Source organism: Cydia pomonella, chromosome 2 (genome assembly GCF_033807575.1).
Source record: "Cydia pomonella isolate Wapato2018A chromosome 2, ilCydPomo1, whole genome shotgun sequence".
Lineage (NCBI taxonomy): Eukaryota > Metazoa > Arthropoda > Insecta > Lepidoptera > Tortricidae > Cydia > Cydia pomonella.
The window spans coordinates 2,248,272-2,271,131 of record NC_084704.1 but is presented as its reverse complement, the minus strand read 5'-3'; the positions used below and the strand labels follow the sequence as shown (position 1 = coordinate 2,271,131).

The window sequence follows — 22,860 nt, the reverse complement described above, 5'->3', positions numbered from 1 at the left end:
ACTAAAACATAAAAAAAGATTATTTTAAACATAATTTAACAGGTGTTCAAAATGACCACCGTGTTGTTCTTGACACAGCTCCGCTCGACGCCTGTGATTATTTTTAATTCTGCGAAGAGAATTGCTAGCCCTTATTTCGTCAAATGCGTTGCATATTCTTTGGCGGAGTTCTAATACAGTATTGGACTCTTGTTCATAAACAATTCGTTTTACGTCACTCCAAAGGTAAAAATCCAATGGAGTGAGATCTGGACTGCGTGGAGGCCATGCGATAGGGCCGCCGCGGCCGATCCACCGCCCAGGGAATTCCGCGTTCAGGTAGTCGCGAACCCTATGTTCAAAATGTGCAGGGGCACCATCATGCTGGAAATGCAGGTTATTCAAATTCCGCAGTGGCACTTCATCCAACAGCTCTGTTACCATATGCCTTAGCAAATTTAGGTAGTTTCCTCCATTTAATTTCTCTTCTATGAATATAATATGGGTCCAATTAATGTCTCATTAATTATCCCTGCCCACACATTTACCGAGAAACGCACTTGAAACGCGTTTCTTCGGGTGAGCCGAGGATTTTCGGCAGCCCAAAAGTGTTCATTATGGACATTATTGAGTTTACCATATCTATAATAGTTCAATGTTTTTTTTAGAACAATAATAACTGCATCAATAAATTGCTCTGATATTTAGATTAAGATGATATTTGTAAAATTTGACGATTTAAAAGTGCTTGTTGCTAGGCCTATTTGAATAAAGAATATTTTGACTTTTGACTTTTTTGACTTTTAAATTGACCGATACGCGTGAAGGTCGATTCATCCGAGCACAAGATATTGGTTTCGATGTTTCTCTCGAACCACTGACAGAAAGCAACCCTCCCTGCAAAATCTGTTGGTAGAATATCTTGCACGGGTCGAAAATGAAAGGGATGTAAATCGGACAAGTTAAGCAACCGCCACACGAAGGATTGACTCACTCGAAATCTTCTCGCTGCTTGCCTAGTGCTAATTCGAGGATCCCGAGCAAAGAATCTTAAGATTCGTCGATCCAGATCGTCAGGATGACGACTAGTTCATCCGGGTGCTTGATCATGTTGCGGCACTGTAAACTGCCCGAAGTCACGTAGGTTTTGGTGCATGCGGTTTATCAAATTGTGTCTGGGAATCGGGACGTTTGGATGAAGTTCGTGAAATAACTGTTGGGTTCGTCTTGTGCTGTTCGTTTGTATCGGCAAACGTACAATGTCGTAACGCTCGATATTTGAGTACGGATATGGTGGAGGCATGATTTTTGGAAAAATAGTTATAATTTTCTCATTTAATATTCACGACTCTGACTTTGTTTATGCGTAAGACAAAAGTGATTGACAATGTCAAGGACAGGGTTTACTCATAAATTGTCAATTGCTAATAAGTTTGTAAAGAGGTTACAAACTCATTAAAACCGATAAGGTAGTAGAGTGACAAGGATTTTAGGATAAAATTGAACTCAAAATTAAAATTATGATTAAAAAAAAACAAGTTTGTTTCCACGTAATTACTACTTTAACGTAATCTCCATCAATTACTGAGTTAGAAAAGATGGTTCCTGTTCACGGATTAAGAATCATCGTGTATACATTGCGTTGAAGTGAAAAAAAAAAACCAATCAATTGTTATAATATGTATGTTACTTTTAAGGTACATATTTATGGGCCACTAGTTGCCTTAAATAAAGATGTTCATTCATTCATTTACGTGTACCCAAAAATTTTTACCTATTTTTATTTGAATCAATAGTATATCATTATCAATGCCAAATTGTAGATTTGTATCACTAACGATCACAGAGCAAAGCCGCAGACGAATAGACAGACAGACATGGCGAAACCATAAGGGTTCCTAGTTGACCACGGAACACTAAAACGGACCACTCAAGTAATATTATAATTTTAAACATAATATTTCCAACAACACCGTTATAACGCCTCGTGTAAAAAACGTTGAAAACAAATGCCTCCTAAAAGGTTGAAACTCCATAGTGCGTTTTAAACGCTTTCCTTCCTTTCTTCTGGTCTTCTATTGTGTAGGCGCGGCGCACTGCGAGCGGTTGTTTTGTTTTTAAAGGGCTTTGTCGAGTATAACGCCGTTGATAAACTTTCTACCGTTGGCCACGATGATGTTTTGTTTTTGTAACCAATTATAAACTTCATATTTTTTGTCAAAGACATGATAACATTTAGTACAAATTGACGACATTGTTTTTTGTATTTTGTGCAATAAAGTTTAAATCAATAAATAATCATATACAGTTTAGTAGGTAGACAAGGAACCCGATTTATATTGAACAACTGTGATGAATCAGAGTCCTTGGTACAATCAATTACTTGTAGCTTACTTCAACACTCCAAGCGCCATAGTGAGAATGCCCCTTCCACCCCATGGTACGTTATATTTAGATTTTTTCATGTTTTGAATTAGCGGGTAGGAGCGAAGGGTCATTTTTGCGTCGGTAGTCGCAGATTAATTAACAATTATTCGGGTAAAAACAAATCACATTTTTAATCACCACCCATTGAATGCTTTTAGTTTAACATATCTCAACACTAAATAATTATAATTTATTCTCGAAATCATATGAAATATCACACAACTTGTTATATTTTGACACAACCTTGAATATCATGTAGTTGCATGCGAAAAGACTGAATGTCGTGTGTGAGATGAGAGCCCATCAAGACGATCGTCAAGGTCGTCCAAAACCAGAACAAATTGTTACATTAGAATCTGCCTCAAGTTAAATATTTGAGCTGAAGGACCGATGTGATTTTAAATACAAATACATAAATGTTTTTTTCTTAGAATATGGTACAATGGTCAAATGTCTCATATTGTGCCTCTATCAGCGTAGAAATATTACAACCACAAGTGGTTGAGTTACTATTAGAAATGCCCAAATAAATAGTGGTGTGTCTATAAGTAATATTTAAAAATTAACTTTTCGATATACATAAGAAGTTCAGTTCAGAAGGTCGAAGTAAGCCAATTTCTTTAGAATCCCATCATCGTAATCTTGACGATGGAACCCTTTAATGGTTTACCAAAACGGTCATCTCGTCTTATAAAAGTACCCATTATTTATACATTTTCCCCGCTCCAAGTAACGCCACGTTTTTGTCGCACGCGGTGAAACTTAATTGTAATTAAACATCAGGTTTCTAAGAGAATCCGAGGACCATTGTGACTAGCAATAGTTAGGTAACTGGTTGACATCTCAGAGATAACGAACGGTCGCACGTAGTTTGTCCGGGGATTTGAGTTGTGCTATTCTCACAAATCTGAGGTATATCACGCTTTCTGATCTTAGATTGTTGTTTGGGTTTTTTTTGGGTAGTGTATGGTAAGAACTGTAAGAAAGCAGATAAAGTCAGACTAAGATAAGTTGGGAGCGATTTTGATAGCCCAGACGGTGCAAGTGTCAAGTAAACTTCATAATTTCATAGAAGTTTGACGGTTAATTTTTAAAATAACCCGTGCACCGTCTGGGCTAACAAAACCGCTCCCAACTTATCTTGGTTTCAGTCTAGATGTCTTGTCTGATTAAAACGATATGGTGAAATTATGGAGTGTGGAATTAAGAGGAGTGGCATCTCTTATGGTAGAACTATTCCAAAGTGTCCAGCTGTCAGCTATAAATAATAGTTCCAAATCTCTCCAGAGTAGCGCTAGAGTAGCTAAGAACCTAGGCGTTATTGACGGAGTGAATTGCGCTGTCTATGATTTGTTTTTTTTTTCAAGTACTCTAGGTATTGTAGCGCCACCTATTTAAAGTTTTTTGATGACACTTTTTGGTACATGGAGATGTCGTTCCTTATCTCCACCTTCCGTAGGTGAAATTATAAGGATTCCGGTTTTACCAATATAAAACGATAAACGAAGCATAAAAAAACATATTGAAAAGTTTATAGGTACGTAAGATGGCTATGGCGGAAACATCGCAAAAATAAATAAACTGAAACCAATATGGTACTTTTGCAGATAAGGTTACACTTGCGAAACTTGGTACATGCTACTTTCCATACACAAACCTTTCGAGCAAAGAGAGAAACTAGAGAACACGGTTAGGACAACAAACGCTGACAGACAAACGCACGTAACTCACTTAATTGTGGATTAGCTTTCGCGGGACACGTGGTGGCAGAATAGCTTAAGAAACATTTGGGTCGTCCACATTTTATAGAATGGTTCACGGCTTTTCTGTGGACATCGCAAAGAGAATCAAAAGCATTTTTTTACAGATGGGATACATTTTTTAAAGTAATAATATGTGTACTCAGGTCGGTCGTTAACTTTTTATTTGTTTTTTTGCCCACTGAAAGGACCGTTTTCTAAAATGTGTTTGAATAATTTAGCCTACTGATATACTCCTCTATTTTCTAAAGATTATCGTCAGGTAATAATCGTAAAGAAATATATTGTACAATCTGTCGTGGATAATAAGACAAAAATGCTAAATAGTGTTTATACAGTCAAATGTTTTATTTAGTCTAAATCTCCAGCCATTGCAATTCTGAAAATGCAGACAAAATAAGTAAAACACTTACAATGTATTTCGTAAACTAACCCGATTTTTTAAACAGATTCTGTACAATATTTTTAGATAAATCTTCGACTGATACATCCTTATATGAAAACGAAACGATATCAAACAAGTTCTAGGGATGAAAAAATAGGTAGAGCGCAAACTGGACCACCAGAGCCGTCCTTTCCCCTCTTTTCGGAGGGTAGCCAGAAATTGAGCACATGACTAGAGAATTAACAGAGGGAACGAAATAAAGGATTAACAGAAGGAAAGTAATAGAGAGGCAAGATAAGATAAGTTTAGTTAACTTCCGAAATAAGTGCTAGGTGATTTACCAACATCGAAGTCGCTTGCACCATTCTTCCTCCAAGTAACTACGCTTTCGAGGCCCATGCTTGGCAGCCTAATGCTTACCACTGAAGAAATTTAACATTACTCACCCATATTACATTGTTTACGGCCTTTTGACGACTATTATTATGACAGGTTGTTACCGTTTACGACGGTGAGCGTTAATGGTTGATGATGACGTCATCCTACGCATGAATGTTTAATATACTTAAGATTACATTTCCCTTTAGGCTTGTAATTAGTTCTTTTATTTTTGCAATAAACCTGATAGAAGGTTAGTAAACTTGGGTTTAAGCTCTTAAAAGGCAATTGATGTCCGGAACACGACACTTTTTAGGGTTCCGTAGTCAACTAGGAACCCTTATAGTTTCGCCATGTCCGTCTGTCTGTCCGAGGCTTTGCTCCGTGGTCGTTAGTGCTAGAAAGCTGGGCATGGATATATAAATCAATAAAGCCGACAAAGCTGTAGAATAAAATCTATTTTTTTACAGTGTGGGATATCGTTTGAAAGGTCGTTCAAAACCAATAGGGGTCTTCAACAAACATTTTTTGATAAAGTGAATATATTCGGAGATAATCGCTCCGAAAGAAAAAAAAAATGTGTCCCCGCCGTCTAACTTTTGAACCATAGGTCAAAAAATATAAAACAATCGTGGAAGTAGAGCTTCAGAAAGACATTAAATGAAAACTATAGCGGACATAACCAGTTTAGCTGTTTTTGAGTTATTGAAAAAAATCCCCTTTATAGTAAAAAGACGTACTATCCACAGTTCATCCTTTGGTTAATAATCTGCTATACTTTAAGCTTTAAGTTTAGCTTATTGTGACGGAAGAGTAACTACGGAACTACTCTGAGCATGGCCCGATATGCTCTTGGCCGATTTTTTAAAATAAATTCTACGCATTATTTATTCATCCACATACTCTAGTGTGAATGAGGAAATAACCGTCGAACAGTCCCCACAGGATATTGGTGATGAAATGCAAGTAAAAACAAAGTAGGTAGGTAAGTGTTATATTAGTAAAATTAATTCAAACATAATTCTGATCCAGAAACCTTGCGGAACAAAAACTGTTGGGCATGGTACTGCAAATACTGTTGTATTTATTTTTGACGACCGGTTTGGCCTAGTGGGTAGTGACCCTGCCTACGAAGCTGATGGTCCCGGGTTCAAATCCTGGTAAGGGCATTTATTCGTGTGATGAGCATGGATATTTGTTCCTGAGTCATGGATGTTTTCTATGTATTTAAGTATTTATAAATATTTATATATTATATGTATATATCATTGTCTAAAGTACCCTCAACACAAGCCTTATTGAGCTTACTGTGGGACTTAGTCAATTTGTGTAATAATGTCCTGTAATATTTATTTATTATTTATTTATGTTATTTTATTTATATTACTATCTTTACATTTTATTAAGTTTCTAATAATTTTAGTTTTAAGGCATGTATTTCAAACTCAATACCTGTATTTATTTTTGAATGACTATGACGACCTGTTTGACCCAGTCGGCGGTGACCCTCTGCCTTTAAAGCCGATGGCTCTGGGTTCAAATCCTGGTAAGGCCATTTATTTGTGTGGTGAGCACGGATATTTGTTCCCGAGGCATGGGTGCTTTTTGTGTATTGAAGTATTTATAAATATTTATATACATATTATACCTATATTATCCTTGTCTAAGTACCCAAAATAAAAGACCACAAGAGTTAATGTATGTTTTCAATTAATCGTGAGAACCTAGGACCATTGGCTTCATAGGCAGGGTCACTACACACTAGGTCAGACCGGTCGTCAAATATATATATATATATATATTATTATTATAAAAAAAACTGATCGGCGATTGGCTCTAGTCACACCTGATGGAAAGGAAAGTGAAGACATGGCCTAAGATGGAGCCCACCGGTTCAGTAGTAGCCTATTCACTCTTGCTTTAAAGAGACTGAGGTCATATTTATCAGGGAATTCAGATGGCGGGAGCGCATTCCATGCTTTAGCCGTCCGTACCAAAAAAGAGGAGGCAAATTAACCCACTAATATATATATATATAGGTCGCACAGAACCGTGACGAGTGGCATAAAATGAAGGAGGCCTACACCCGAAGGGTAGAGAAGGGCTAAAGAAGAAGAAAATATATAGGCAATATATACATATTATATATTATACCTATAATATCACTGTCTAAGTACCCAAAATAAAAGCCATATTGATTTTTTTTTTTTATAACGATAGGCAAGCGTTTGACCACGATCTCACCTGATGGTAAGTGATGATGCGGTCTACGGTGGAGCACGCTTACCTATGAGATACCTATTTACCCTAGCCTTGAAGAGACCCAGATTGTACTCATGCGGAAACACAGACTCGGGCAGGGCATTCCACTCCTTGGCAGTTCGCATAAGAAATGTTGAAGCAAAACGCTTCGTGCGTATTTGTGGAATACCTACCATGAAGCGATGCCGGAGTGCCGATTGTCTGGTAGTCCGATGGTGAAATGGGGACGGAGGAATAAGGTTGTGCAGTTCCTCGGTGCTTAACTTTGGTGGCTTAACTTTATTTAACTTTGGTGCTTAGTTCTATAATATTATTTATGTATTTATTTAATATTTTGATTTCTCAATTTAGGCACTTTATAATATCAAAATCCGATACACTACAGCTCCGAGAAGAACAGAGGGCCTACCGCGAACCACGTTCAACGTGTTGCCTCCCTGTCACATTTACGTACGAATTTACAAGTGCGATAGAGAGGCAACACGTCGAACGTGGTTCGCGGTAGGCCCTCAGAATGGGAGCCGCCTCGATATATTTAAGACCTCTGTACCTCACACCTCTTGCATGAGTAACTTGCACACGCAACGCTGCCCAAAATGCATAAAGCCGGTTCAACGGTCATCAAACTTTAGCGGCTATTCCCAAAACTTACTTGACAGTTTGCTATAAGACGTCCAATATAACTTTGGGCTCCGTGGATCCAAAAACCTTTTGTGAATGCGCTCAAGGCGGAGATACTTTGGAATATGTGTATTTACCTAATTCATAGAATATATAAGAATAAATAATATATTTATTTTAAGAATTTGGCATTAAAAAAGCAGCAGTACAATGATCCCCACACAAGGCTCAGCCTGTAACCACAAAGGAGCAGAGAGTCCGCTCAGTACAAAGTGCCATTTTCGCCGCACGCACACAGACGTGACATTTACGCACACAGACGTTACATTTACAGGCGTTCTCGGGCACTCTCGGGCAGAGCTTAGTCGGGCTGTGCGCGCGTTGCTCACTTGACGTCCTCCCCGCCGCTACGTAGGTACCTACTGTCATGTACGTCAAAATGCAGTCTCTAAGGAATGTAAACATGATAAGATGTATGTATAAACGAATCGATGTATGTATGTCTGTAAACTTATATTACCTACTCCTCTTTAAAATTCGAAATTAATACAGAAGCAACCCTAGTGAGTCGGGCAAGTTTAGGTATGTATTTTCAAGAACGGCGGGAACGGACATTCTGTTTATTTTTTATTTTGTGCTGTAACGTAGGAATCTCAGAGAAGTATCGAAGTATACAAATTAACAATATTATAAGTAACGCCATTAGACAGATAAGACTTAGAAGGTCCTCGATAATGCGAATTTCAAATAAACAACCCCTGTTCGGACTAACGGAGCGTTCGGATAATAGTATGTTAGAAATAAAGCATAGGTAGGTATATTTTGAAAAATAAATATTTATTAAGACGCCGAAATTACCAAAATAAAGAAACTTATTACCAAAGTAACTTGACACTACATAATCGCAATATGAAATGCAAAATCGTTTTCGGAACGCATCTAATTTTAGTCTGCCAGGTTCTATTTATTGGCCAAGGCTTTGCCCCTCAAGGAAGGGGTTCAGATTAGCCTGCTTACGGACAAAGATAAATTAAAATAGAGGTGTATTGTCAAAGAAAATTTTGTAGCGACGTAAATTTACCGCCATCTTTCGACACATAATTTAAACTTTTAGAACGCCATTTGACTTTGATCCTAATTCTTTCACTGAAGTGTTGAATTTGTTAAATATCAAAAAGTGACGCCATACCGGGCACTACCTTAAGGTTATGGCGCTCGAAACAATGCTGCTATATATATTAGATGGCACCACTTTTTAATATTAAACAAATTGAACACATATCAGTGAAAGAATAAGGATCTAAGTCAAATGGCGTTCTAAAAGTTTTAATTTTGAGTCGAATGATGGCAATAAATTTACGTCGCTACAACGTTTTCTTTGACAATACACTCTATATTTCAAATTCTCTTTGGTACGGATCGAGGCCTGACATACAATACAAAATTTCCGAAAAATAAGATAATTTCATAGGTTAGAGGAGGATAAATAAATTAGTATCACGCTAGTCTTTCTGGATTGTCATTTCTTTACAAAATAATAATAATAAATAATAAATATCTTTATTCAGTAATAAAGGACAAATATTTGCTTACGTTTTTGTTTACATAGATATACTAGTTATTAATTAACTTAGCAAGTAGATATAGCACAGTACAGTTACATGGCCAACTCCAGTTCCTAAGTCAATATAATAAGGTGTACAATTGGTCAATTAACTGCACTGTTTAGTAAAGATTACAATAAAATGTAAACGAATTCTCAAATAAAATATATATGGCATCTAGGTACCTCTCGCAACTCAGCGTAATATAACCTACACGTTATTTAATATTAAAATTATATCACCAGTATAATAAAGGATATGTTAACGAGCAACCTAGTTAAACATCACAATTTACAACATCAGTCAGTAAGTTTAGGACGCATAATTAGGCTGGCAACATTAATCGCGCCATAAACGTGTGCACGCATCCTAAGTGGCCAGTACATTGTAAGTTATCTCTGGGAACAAGCAAGTATAATAGAGACTATTATCTTGGTTACAACAAATCTCAGTGTAACCTGTGCAAGTTGTTCTATTCAGTGATCTGTAACTGACGAAGTCTTAATTTTAGGCCGAATCCGAAGGCGAGGGCTTCATTAACACGAGTTCGTAATTCTTGTACCGCCTGTGGCACACACAATGTTTTTCATCACACTTGTGAGGAAAATCATGTCAGCCCCTCGTACAAGATATGGTGAGTTGAATTGTAATCATTCATGGCCCAAATGATTCTTGTTTATTGCATAAATGAAAACTGAAACGACATGTGTCTAACCATGTTTTAATCAACACCCGGCAATCCATCGTGGCTTTTAGTAAAGTCCGGCTATCTCTTTACTAAAAGCAACTACCGGACAACGTCATGTTCTACGAGCACACTTAGTGTGCTACCCCTGAATAACGACACTTGACAAGTTACCCCTGAATAACGACACTTGACAAGTTACCCCTGAATAACGACACTTGACAAGTTACCCCTGAATAACGACACTTGACAAGTTACCCCTGAATAACGTCACTTGACAAGTTACCCCTGAATAACGACACTTGACAAGTTACCCCTGAATATCGACACTTGACAAGTTACCCCTGAATAACAACATTAACAACACTTGACAAGTTACCCCTGAATAACAACAATTGAGATTGGCAAAATCACCATAGATTTGATGGAGGCCATATTTTAAAAGAAGAAGAAGAGTCACATAGTCACATTGAGTTTAGGGTAGAATCACAAGCATTCATACCAACGAGCGATTTCTCATATACAAAATTGGGCTCGATGCTGATAAATGTGATTCCACCGTTATATTCCCGAGCCTGCGGTGGCAGCATGGTTCCATTTTTATCACTTGTCACTATGCCCGTCACTTTCGAGCTTACATACTTGTTAGAACGTAACAGGCATGGTGACAAATGATAAAGAGCTGACCATCTTAGCCTTACTGGTCTCGGTAGGCGTTCAGAATAGCACCCCATTATCGCAAATAAAATAAGACGACGAGACATGAGCGGGGAATTATGTTTTAAACTTTTAAAGGAAGTATTTCTTGGGCCGAAACACCGGCGTAATTGGAGGCAGTGAACTTTAACGAAAAATCGAAATAAAAAATACGGCAGCGGATAAAACAGTGATCTTATACTGGTTACGTTTTTACAAGCCAAAAGGAAGGGTTATGATTTTAGAAATACTATGTACATTATGTATGTAAATAGTATTTCTAAAATGTAAACAAAAAGTGAAATAGTTATTTGTACAACAAGAGAGCAAAGTTTGATATTTCTTCGAGTGCTTGTCATGAGCGTAGTAAGGGACTCAAAAGCGCACGAGATGTAAATAACTTTGATCTTGTGTAGTACACAAAATTTTTCACGTCAGTCAGCCATCAAAAAATACAACCTGAAAAAATTTGTAATCCGTCTTCATCACTATTTCACTCATGTTTTCTGAAGGTATTGTAGCAATTAATTTTAATTACCGCAATAAAACAAAACGAAAGAAATTTCAATAAAATGATACGAAAATAATGAATTAACGAACATCAATTGACAGTTCAATCGTCAACTATTTTTGTTAAAAAAAACTTTGTAAGATACGGTCCGAATTGCGGATACTACTATTTGTCAACTATAGTAGAGATCGTTAAAAGTCGTTAAGTAGAATTATTTACTGCGTAATAATTGCGTAAATTTGTATAAGTACATTGTTTTGATTGTATAATAAAATACGTAAAATATGGTATTTTTATTAAATTTTAAACTTTTATTTCATTAATTAATTATTACGAATGAAGACTCGTAGGGTGTTTTGGAACGATGCGGTCTGACTTATTTCGAGGGTCTATTATAAACCGTCAATATATCGTTGAATTACGTATGCACTTTTTTGTCTCTTTCTTTTTGCTAATGACGTGAAAGGGACAAAGACAATAGAATCCAAATACTTCGAACTTGTATTAGGCCCCGCACGTTAAAATGACATTCGAATATGAAGGTCACTTGAATGTTATTTTGTCTCACTCAGTGAGCAAAATGCGATTTTGCTGCGATTTGCAGCTGCTGACGTGAAAATATTTTTTCTGCCCTCCGGGCGTAAAGCGTCAACTTTGCTCCCGCTGCGCTAAACGAAGTTGCCGCTTTCCGCCTCCGTCGAGCAGAAATATAGTATGCGCACCACGGGAAGAATTTCATCCCGCGTGTTTGCCACCCTCGCCTTCGGCTCAGGTGACAATTTTACACGCGGCACGCAATTTCCTACTTTTCCTCCCTTCGGACACAAATAACTATTTAACTTCTAAATATTTTCCATTCTCCATGATTTTTTAGTACAGCGACCAAGGCTCCGAAATCGGTTAAATTTCCAAACCGTTATCAATGTTATCATATACTTGGCGCAAAACCTTTTAATTTCGGTTTCGATCGAAAAACCGTTATTATTTAAACCGGTTTTTATGACAACAGTTATTGTCAAATTAACCTGTTCAGAGCATTAAAACCGGTTTATTCCTATGTCGGTGTCCATGTTTACGTGGCACATCACATAAACCGAATACCATCGAATAAACCGGTATTTTAAGGGTACAATTAAGTTCTTAAAATGTGAACGCGAACATTCGGTTTCGCTCGAAAAACTGTTATTATTTAAACCGGTTTTTATGAGAACAGTTCTTGGCAAATTAACCAGTTTAGAGCACTAAAAACCGGTTTATTCCTATGTCGGTGTCTATGTTTACGTGGCACATCACATAAACTAGTTTTTTAGGTTACAATAAGGTTCTTAAAATGTTCGCGTTCTTATAAAAGTTCGGAGAAAAACCGAAATAAAACGGTATTTACCGGTATTTTATGAACCGGTTACAAACCTTGACAGCGACCTTTTCTGGAATTCGGCTCGGTTTCGGTAAATTATACAAGCATAAATAGACTCCAATACACAAACCTTTACCTAACCCTTCTTTCTGATATCCGTCATCAAGTAAAAAAGTGCACATACCGCCATCTAAACCGCATCTAATTCAAGAAAATCCCAACTTACGTAACTGCTTACCTACTAGTAACAATAACATACGTTACCTCATATAGGCTAATGTAATTCAGCAGTTGTCACAGCAAGTGTGTCACATTACGGTTGTGACTTTCGTTATGACACATTGACATCCGTCAGTGCATCCTTCATTGTGTAATTTGTTTGCAAACTTCCTATAAGTACATATCTGTCAGCGAATCGTTGACGATCCCAAACTCACAAGCGGTATTGAACCTTTAAGTCTAAGGAGAGACTTTGCCTCCTTGTGTGTGTTCTACCGCTTGTACAATGGGCTGTGCTCTGAAGAATTGTTTGACATGATGCCAATGGCCACTTTCTATCACCGCACCGCTCGCCGTCGGCAGGGAGTTCATCCTTACACCCTAGAACCTAAATGGTCGCGCACTGTGCGGTTCAAGAGGAATTTCCTTCCGCGGACGCTCCGGCTGTGGAATGAGCTCCCTTCCGAGGTTTTCCCGGTCTACAGTATGGGGTTCTTCAAAAAAGGAGTGTACAGGTTTTTAAAGGGTCGGCAACGCGCATGCAACACCTCTGGAGTTGCAGGCGTCCATAGGCTGCGGTGACTGCTTACCATCAGGCGGGCTGTATGCTTGTTTGCCACCGTCGTGGTACAAAAAAAAAATATATCCATATTTTGGACCCGGGTATGTCCTTAAGCTACGTCCAAAAGAGAGGTATGGGCACTTTGAATGTCATCTCGTTTTGTGTGGTAGGGCACAGCACAGCCATGTCATTCCAGATCTAGAGCAGAGCCCAACTGGGGAAGTACCTCGACCTTATAGAAAACCGCAGCCAAATAACACTGGACCCTACTCATAGTGTTGTGTTCCTGTCGGTGAGTAAGGTTGCCATAGCTCAACTAGGGTGCGGAGTGTTAAGGTCGGCAACGCGCATATAAGATCTCTGGAGTTGTAGGCGTCCATAGGCTACGGAGACTGCTTACCATCAGGTGAGCCGTAAACTTGTTTGCCACGGACGTTTAAAAAAAATCCTGAGTTCGAAGGATATGTACGAGGTTAAACCATTTAGGCTATGTATAAAGTTCAGACTAAAAGCTCGTGTTCATGACAAAATAGTGAACGTTCACAGCTACTTTTTGACATGACGTATCTAACTTAACAAATGTTTAATGTGTTAAAATGTGAAGTCGTGTCATGAAACTCATGAAGTAATTTAAAACTAAGTCTCGGAAAATGAAGTGCGCGGTAAATAGCTTGTTGTCCGTTGATGTCTTTTATTATGGTTTGGTCAGGTTCCCTCATGGACCAACGTCGTAATCTTCGTATGCACAACTGGTTGTGCCATAAGGAATATTATTTTTTCGAAATCCTTCCCATAGACACAACTGGTTTATCAAGGATTTAATTTTAGTTCCCAATTACACAACTACCTGGTATGACCACGCGGCCTCTCGTCGCAAAGTCGAAACCATACCTTCCCGCCTTTATTATCGACGTATACAATTGCTTCGTCTTCTGACGAAGACATGCTTGTAGTCTGGATATACTTTTGCACAAAAAACAATATTAAGCTCATAAGAATAATCACTTTCTTGGAACAAAAGAAATGTCATTCATGATCATGACGTTTATAATTATTAATAATATTATAATGCAAAAATAAGTGGGAAAAGTGGCCATTATCACTGTCCATTTCTAAAGGGGATATTAATGTGAAAGCTCTATTATTTCCCCTTTTGATTTTTTTTTTCATTTATTTTTCAAAGGCATATATACATAATCAATTTTAAAGTTACTCGCCAAACTGCTTATGCGGTTTGTTGGCGAGACAGCGCTAATTTTTAGGGTTCCGTAGTCAACTAGGAACCCTTATAGTTTCACCATGTCCGTCTGTCTGTCTGTCCGAGGCTTTGCTCCGTGGTCGTTAGTGCTAGAAAGCTGAAATTTGGCATGGATATATAAATCAATAAAGCCGACAAAGTCGTACAATCAAATTTAAAAATTTAATTTTTTTTAGGGTACCTCCCTTACACGTAAAGTGGGGGTGAAATTTTTTTTCGCTTCAACCCTAGAGTGTGGGGTATCGTTGGAAAGGTCTTTCAAAACTAATAGGGGTTTTCAAGAATCATTTATTGATAAAGTGAATATATTCGGAGATAATCGCTCCGAAAGAAAAAAAAAATGTGTTCCCCCCTCTAACTTTTGAACCATAGGTCCAAAAAATATGAAAAAAATCGTGGAAGTAGAGCTTAAGAAAGACATTAAATGAAAACTATAGCGGACATTATCAGTTTAGCTGTTTTTGAGTTATCGCAAAAAGTTTTCCCTTCATAGTAAAAAGACTTTAATTAGATACTGATTATGCAAATTTGCCTATTTGTTTAACTCGGGTGAAAGGTACCGTTTCATCCCTTGGTTAACAATTTACTATACTTCAAGCTCCAGTTTAGCTTATTGTGACGGAAGAGTAACTACGGAACCCTACACTGAGCGTGGCCCGACATGCTCTTGGCCGGTTATTTACATTTTTATGCACCTAAAAAGGTGCCGTACTTAACCCCTTACCGCATATGCAACCTATATACTCGTATATGGCTGATTGTAGTTGTGTTATAAGAAATGGTTCGAGAGCACATTAGTTGTGCTTAGTTGGGCCAGTTGTGCGTAGTTGTGCCATTAGGTATACTTTTTAGGGTTCCGTAGCCAAATGGCATAATACGGAACCCTTATAGTTTCGCCATGTCCGTCTGTCTGTCTGTCTGTCTGTCTGTCTGTCTGTCTGTCTGTCTGTCTGTCCGAGGCTTTGCTCCGTGGTCGTTAGTGCTAGAAAGCTGAAATTTGGCATGGATATATAAATCAATAAAGCCGACAAAGTCGTACAATAAAATCTAAAAATTTAATTTTTTTTAGGGTATCTCCCCTACACGTAAAGTGGGGGTGAATTTTTTTTTCGCTTCAACCCTAGAGTGTGGGGTATCGTTGGAAAGGTCTTTCAAAACTAATAGGGGTTTTCAAGAAACATTTTTTGATAAAGTGAATATATTTGGAGATAATCGCTCCGAAAGAAAAAAAAAATGTGTCCCCCCCCCCTCTAACTTTTGAACCATAGGTCCAAAAAATATGAAAAAAATTGTGGAAGTAGAGCTTAAGAAAGACATTAAATGAAAACTATAGCGGACATGATCAGTTAAGCTGTTTTTGAGTTATCGCAAAAAGTTTTCCCTTCATAGTAAAAAGACTTACTTTAATTAGGTACTGATTATGCAAATTTGCCTATTTGTTTAACTCGGGTGAAAGGTACTATTTACTACACTTTAAGCTCCAGTTTAGCTTATTGTGACGGAAGAGTAACTACGGAACCCTACACTGAGCGTGGCCCGACATGCTCTTGGCCGGTTTTTTTAATGGCACAACTAGTTGTGCATATTTAGTTGGTCCATGAGGAAAGCCTGGGTTTGGTATAGTTCCTGGCTGCGAAATATGATTGGCCAGACTCATATTAGTTCACAAAAGCGTTTCGTTATGTGTCATATTAGTTGAGTCGGGAGCTCCATAGATAAGATGTGACTAGTCTATAAAGTATCAATTCAAACATTGAAATCGACGTGTAGAAAATAAAATGTATTTGATACGCTCTTGCGGCTCTACAAAATAACTGCGTGGGAAATATTTTTACATGGTGATACTTTACCGCTCTAGTGCGATAATAGCACATTACGTAACTATGCCGAAAATTTAAAGAGTGATATGTACTGTAAAACGTTGTATGACACATGTGCGAATAGGTAATTCGCACTAGTATCGTAATATACTATTAAGCGAATTGTTGTGCATAATATTCTGACATGTCACTTAAGTAATAAATATGAATTATCCAAGCACCCATTATCAATTGTTAAGACCACTTAAGAAATGAAGCTGTATCTCACGAAAATGTTGCAATTTTCGTCCGAGTCTTATGGGATTATCCACTTGCACAAGATTGAGGTAACAAGACAATATTTATGCTTTGTAAGGAGCTAGAAAATAATAATAAAACGTGTCTTGTCACAAACAGTGGGAATGCTAAGTTGGGAAACATAACAACATATTACACACAACACAAGCATAACAACATATTTGACGACCGGTCTGGCCTAGTGGGTAGTGACCCTGCCTATGAAGCCGATAGTCCCGGGTTCAAATCCTGGTAAGGGCATTTACTCGTGTGGTGAGCATGGATATTTGTTCCTGAGTCATGGGTGTTTTATATGTATTTAAGTATTTATAAATATGTATATATTATATATATCGTTGTCTAAGTACCCTCAACACAAGCCTTATTGAGCTTACTGTGGGACTTAGTCAATTTGTGTAATTATGTTCTATAATATTTATTTATTTATTTACATAATTATTATTATATATTGGCTATGAGCAAGCTTCATAGCGGGACTAGACGAAAACTGTGATTTAGTATTATTTATTATTAATATATAAACATATTTATTAATAAATAATAAATAACATATTTATTGCATCGTTAGCTGTAACCACGCTACTGTGGCTTATAGAGCAAGTTTGTTTTGAAATTACCTACTACGTTCTTGTATTGAGTGTTTTTTTAAGCGCTTACCGTAGCCTATGGACACCTGCAACACTAGAGATATTACATGAGCGTTGCCAACCCTTTAAACACCTGTACACTCCTTTTTTGAGTCTTTTTTTTTTTAAATCAGTTGTCAATATTTTTAAAGTGCACAAGTATCCTTAATCTATTGTTGTCATCTTCCTCGCGTTGTCCCGGAATTTTGGCACGGCTCATGGGAGCCTGGGGTCCGCTTGGCAACTAATCCCAAGAATTGGCATAGGCACAAGTCTTTAAGAAAGCGACTGCCATCTGACATTCTAACCCAGAGGGTACATTAGTACTAATGATACTACATGTTTTTAAATTTTTATCTAAAATTGTATAAATAAAACATCTGCATCTAAATTTTTGGGGTGGAGCGCTGTTTACCCTAAAGTACAGGCTAGGGTAAGTTGTTGATCAGTGAAACACCAAAAGTTCAAACCTTCCTATCTCTGTTGTTTTTAAAGTTATGAGTATGATATTTCGTATGAAGATAAACAATTTAGTTGGCTATCGTATAGCATTCTTGATTTCTACTTATCTTTAACAGTTTCTGTATTATAATCCTTTTTTTTTTAAATGAGTTTTGTTTCATCGTGTACTTATGCATGTTTTCAATGAAACACTCCAATTTTTACAGTGAAACAAATGTAATAATATTAGTCTACCTTGAAACATCGTTAATAAACGTTGAAACAGTGTTATAAATACATGACATTTATACATATATGCTTTAAATCTATTAATGAGAAAGGAACGGAAAAAATAGTGGTACCCTGAAATTGGTTATTTAAGAGGTTTCCGACATATGGAATGCTTATAAGATTGCCGAAATATATAAGAACGAAAGACTTGTATCATTGTACACAACTAAAGTTTCATTGTGAATCGAGAATCTGGTCGGCGCGTACGGCATGCTGCAAGAAAGGTACGCCTTTTATGTCCACGGAGCATGATTGCCAACTAGGTGGGCCCGGGAGGGTTTTGAGCATCTCTATGCTTGATATTATACACTTTCTGGCAACATAGTGTTTTATAAATATCGTGAAGTTTCATTGTGTACGACTGTTTTAATGTTAGACATGTGACCTTAAACCTTGCCATCAATGAAACATTCAACATATAAACCATCCTATATCAGTCGTTGCTAAAGTTAAGTATCTTATATGTTGCCATAGGATAGACAAATTATCAAAAACTTTCATGATATTTTACTTTCACAAATTTCGCATTAATTCTTTAATTATTAAAAAAAAAATGGTTTTGTTTCATTATGTACTGGAACTTGGTGTTCAGTGAAACACCTGGACTGTTACAATGCCGTTTCATTGTCAACAAAAAATGGCATTGGTAATCAACAGTGAAACAATGCTATACGGCCAAGTAGGTTGATCATTTAGATAAAAGTGTAGAAAAAAAAACAAAAGTAGAATGGTCAAAAACAAATTAGGAAAGAAATGAAATTTCGGTTATTAACCGGTTTGTGGATCCGCAAAACCGGTTATTAACCGAGCCTAAAAATCTCAGTTAACCGGTTTTCGATTAACCGGTTTCTAATCCCTAGTTGGCAGCCAACGCTCTACTGCCCTCTACTGGTATAGGTTTTTAATAACCACTCTATAAAACATTGACTACTCCGCCTGTTGCAAGGCAATGTATGGAGGTGGTTTCCAGATTATTGGCATAAAACGAATTTTTTAAACAATTCTTGAAATGAACATATTCACAAAAACAACTTAAAAACCAATCTAAAATAATTTTATAAAAATGGTAACCTATTGCAATTTATGACTTGGTCTACAATTCTACATAATACATAATGGTACATAATAGACAATGAAACACGAGACATGATTCATTGTACACTATTGTAAAAATGGAAACTTGTTGCAATTTCTCACTCGGTCTACAATAAAACTACATAGTATACAATGGAACATGAGACCTGTTTCATTGTACACTACATACACATGTTTCATTGTGAGACAACGGGATGTTTATTCAAACAATTTAACAAAACTGCACCAAAGAGTGAACGATATTTAAAAATATTTAGCTCCAAATAAACTTTAATACACATAGAACACAACAAAAAATTAAATAACACCAAACTCGTTTCTATTTCATGGTTAAAAATCGAGAAAAATAAATAAAACAACTTACTTTTGCCACACGAATTTATATTAACGCGCGCAGCAACGTGCTCTTTCCCCGAGGCGTAATCGCGTATTGGAGAGGCGCGGGGGGTCCCTGAGCCCGTCCTTGCTTGATAGCCGGCATTAATTGGTAACACCTAGTTTCCGAGATATTGCAAAGTTTCACTGTGTCCGTTTGTTTCAACCTAGGACAACTGACCCTATACCTATTTAGGAAGCAGAGTTTCTAATTTAAGGAAATCTATGTAATTTGATGTTTATGAAATAAATTCATTCATTCATTCATTATTAATGTGAATGTTCGCATGTTTAGATGTTCGTTGGGCAATAACGCAAAAATGGAACGGATTTCATGAATGTAGATAAAACAGATACCTATGCTTTGGCACGGTAATACAGTTTGTAACCTTCAAAAAAATACAATCGTCGAAGGAAGTCAAATAGGGGTTGAACGTTTGTACGAGAGCTAGTACTAGATTGGGAGGGATGGAATACATTTAACGACTACGCAAAAATCGTGGGCAGAGGCAAGTGTTACAAAAGTGTCAGTCAGTGGCATCGCTAAAATACATATAAACTAAAAAAAAAAACTATGGCTCTCAAATTAAGAACCTACTGACAGAATATGTGCGGTCATAATATACATTTATATTTATTCATTTATTTATACAAACATTTTTTTATTTATGTAAACATATTTATTTATATATTGTTTATTGTAAGTATGTAATAATTTATGCTGCCGTTTATTATTTTTTTGTACATTGTGCATTTTTAAGATAATATATTAGATGTTGGCGATGCAAAAGAGATCCAACACATCCTACTTGAATAAATTGATTTTTATCTTTATCTTAAAGTATAGGTTAACTGGAAGAGATCTCTTTTAGGGATAAGTTCGCCTTTGTACTACATAATTATGTTCTATCTTCTATCAATACTCTCTTTTCTCGTACAATAAAGTGTTTACTTACTTAAGAGGGAAGAATAGCACCTACTCGTCCATACAAAAAGAAATAATGTTTTTCTATTTCTAAATATATTCCACTCTCCAAGGTTACACAATGAAAAATTAGGTTTATAGGTTATCCTTTTTTTCCAAAATTTGCAAAACAAAAAGAAACTTTTTTTTTTAAATCAGAACCTTTAATCCTAGAATATATTATGTCCGGGGATCTGCGCCCGAGTTTGGCCTGCGTCACGATGAGTTTGCTGGACGCATAGGACATGACATTGCGTCTCGCGGCACATTTCCGAAAGGAGGAGCGCTTTGTCCTGTGAGAAGCCCTCTATATTAGTAGAAACAACAGTCAAGGCAGGCTTCGAGAAGCGCCGCTGGTGATCGCAAGTATTCTTTCTTGGAGGAACCATCGTGTCGAAAGGATTCGCCGCTCGGTAGTAAAACCGAACGTTGCCCGGGGGCGCCAGACGCTATAGCAATGAGTGATCACCGTAACTTCGAGTGAAGAATATATTAGGTTGAAGCGATCGACATCAAAATCAAAGTGATTTGTTAAGATTTAGTTAGTAGAAACCGTTTTCTCCCGAAACAGAATTTCACAGAAAAAGTACCTTCGTTTCGGATCAAAAAGCTATTCAATTCAATTCAAATATACTTTATTCATGTAGGCCTAGCAACAAGCACTTATGAATAGTAAGACAGTATTACATATAATTATCTTAATCTAATTATCAGAGCAATTTATTGATGTTGTAAATATTATTCCATATATAATACTAATGAATATAATTCATAGATCAAATTTAATACTAAAACTTTCACAAAATATAGTCATACAAAATTTTTTTTATAAAAAATACTAGTGTAGATTGTTTCTAGAATAAATTCTAAATGTCAAACAAATATAATAAAAACAACAAAGGAAATACATGCATTGGAATATCCATTTCATCATCATTATTCAAATATAATAAATAATTAATCATTTCGAATCACAATTAATCCCACGTTGTTTTATCATTCATGTAGTCTTGTGTGGTATAATAAGCTTTAGAAATAAGCTATTCTTCGCTCTTAACATAAACACTTTCCGTATACCACGCAATCAACTAGGTCGTAATACATAAAACCGTGCAAAAAACGTGACGTCACATTCGAATTCGAACCATGACATCTAAATGGATCTGACCGCGATCGGCTGACTCATTGACCGGCAAACGTCCGAGTGAAAGCGATGTGATGTCACTCTTACGCAACGGTGAACGTCAGCTGTTCACGTTTGTTCCTGCTTCTCTGATGTTCGTTTGATTGTTTTTTGTTATGTATTGTGTTTAAAGGTCGGCACGGGTTATTATATGAATGAATAAAGAACAATAAGGGTGTTAACGTTCGGAAAAACCGGGGTTTTTTGGACATTACAAAAGTCACCGTTTTGGATACGTTTTTCTAAGACTTTTATTATAGGTAAAATTTTAAAAAATATAGTAGGTTTTGATGTGTCTTTAAGGATAATAAAGTAAGAAGATTAAGGCTTTAAGAGCCCTCAGCAAGCTCGGTTCCCAATATTCTCCATACAAACGTAGTCACGCTCTAATTTTAAAACGATTAGCTATTAGATTATTCTGAAACTTTGTACTTACAATATAGGATAAGGTATATCTATGCCTGTAATTAGTTTATGTAGCTTCATACTCGTATACCATGTGTGAGTCGGACTCGCGCACGAAGGGTTCCGTACCATTATTTATAAAAACGGCAAAAACATGTTTGTTGTATGGGAGCCCCCCTTAAATATTTATCTTATACTGTTTTTAGTATTTGTTGTTATAGCGGCAACAGAAATACATAATCTGTAGAAATTTCCACTTGCTAACTATCACGGCTCATGAGATACAGCCTGGTGACAGACGGCCGGACGGACAGCGAAGTCTCAGTAATAGGGTACCGTTTGACCCTTTGGGTACGGAACCCTTAAAAATTATAGCGAACTTAAGTTTTTCATATAAAACTTGTTTTACAAACTGGAGCTATTCAACTTGTTACAACAGCCACTGAAAGTGGGGTGGGTACCTACACGTTGTATAGGTCATTGAGCACCTTTCACCATGAGATCAACCCCGGAACTGTACACATATATAATGGTACATATATGTAAGTTAGTGATCGGAAGGCGAATATATATAATGTAAATAAATACATTTTAAATATGCATGGGGTGACCTTTTTGGGAGGTAAATTGAAAAATAAATAAACTATTCTTGGCGATAT

At 36.8% G+C, this 22,860-nt stretch overlaps 1 protein-coding gene across 3 annotated transcripts in view; it reads left to right on the top strand.

The window, feature by feature from the left end:
• The window catches only part of LOC133531298 (proclotting enzyme-like), a 40,682-nt gene that overhangs the window by 5,542 nt on the left and 12,280 nt on the right, over window positions 1-22,860 (top strand). The window contains exon 1 of one of the 3 annotated variants that reach the window (XM_061869435.1): window positions 9,561-10,050. The exons of the other annotated variants lie outside the window; for them this stretch is intronic. Within the exon in view, the coding sequence (XP_061725419.1) occupies window positions 9,996-10,050 (55 nt within the window). The 5' untranslated portion in view covers window positions 9,561-9,995. Of the gene's footprint in view, window positions 1-9,560; window positions 10,051-22,860 lie in introns of those variants that run through there. 3 annotated transcript variants of the gene reach the window in all.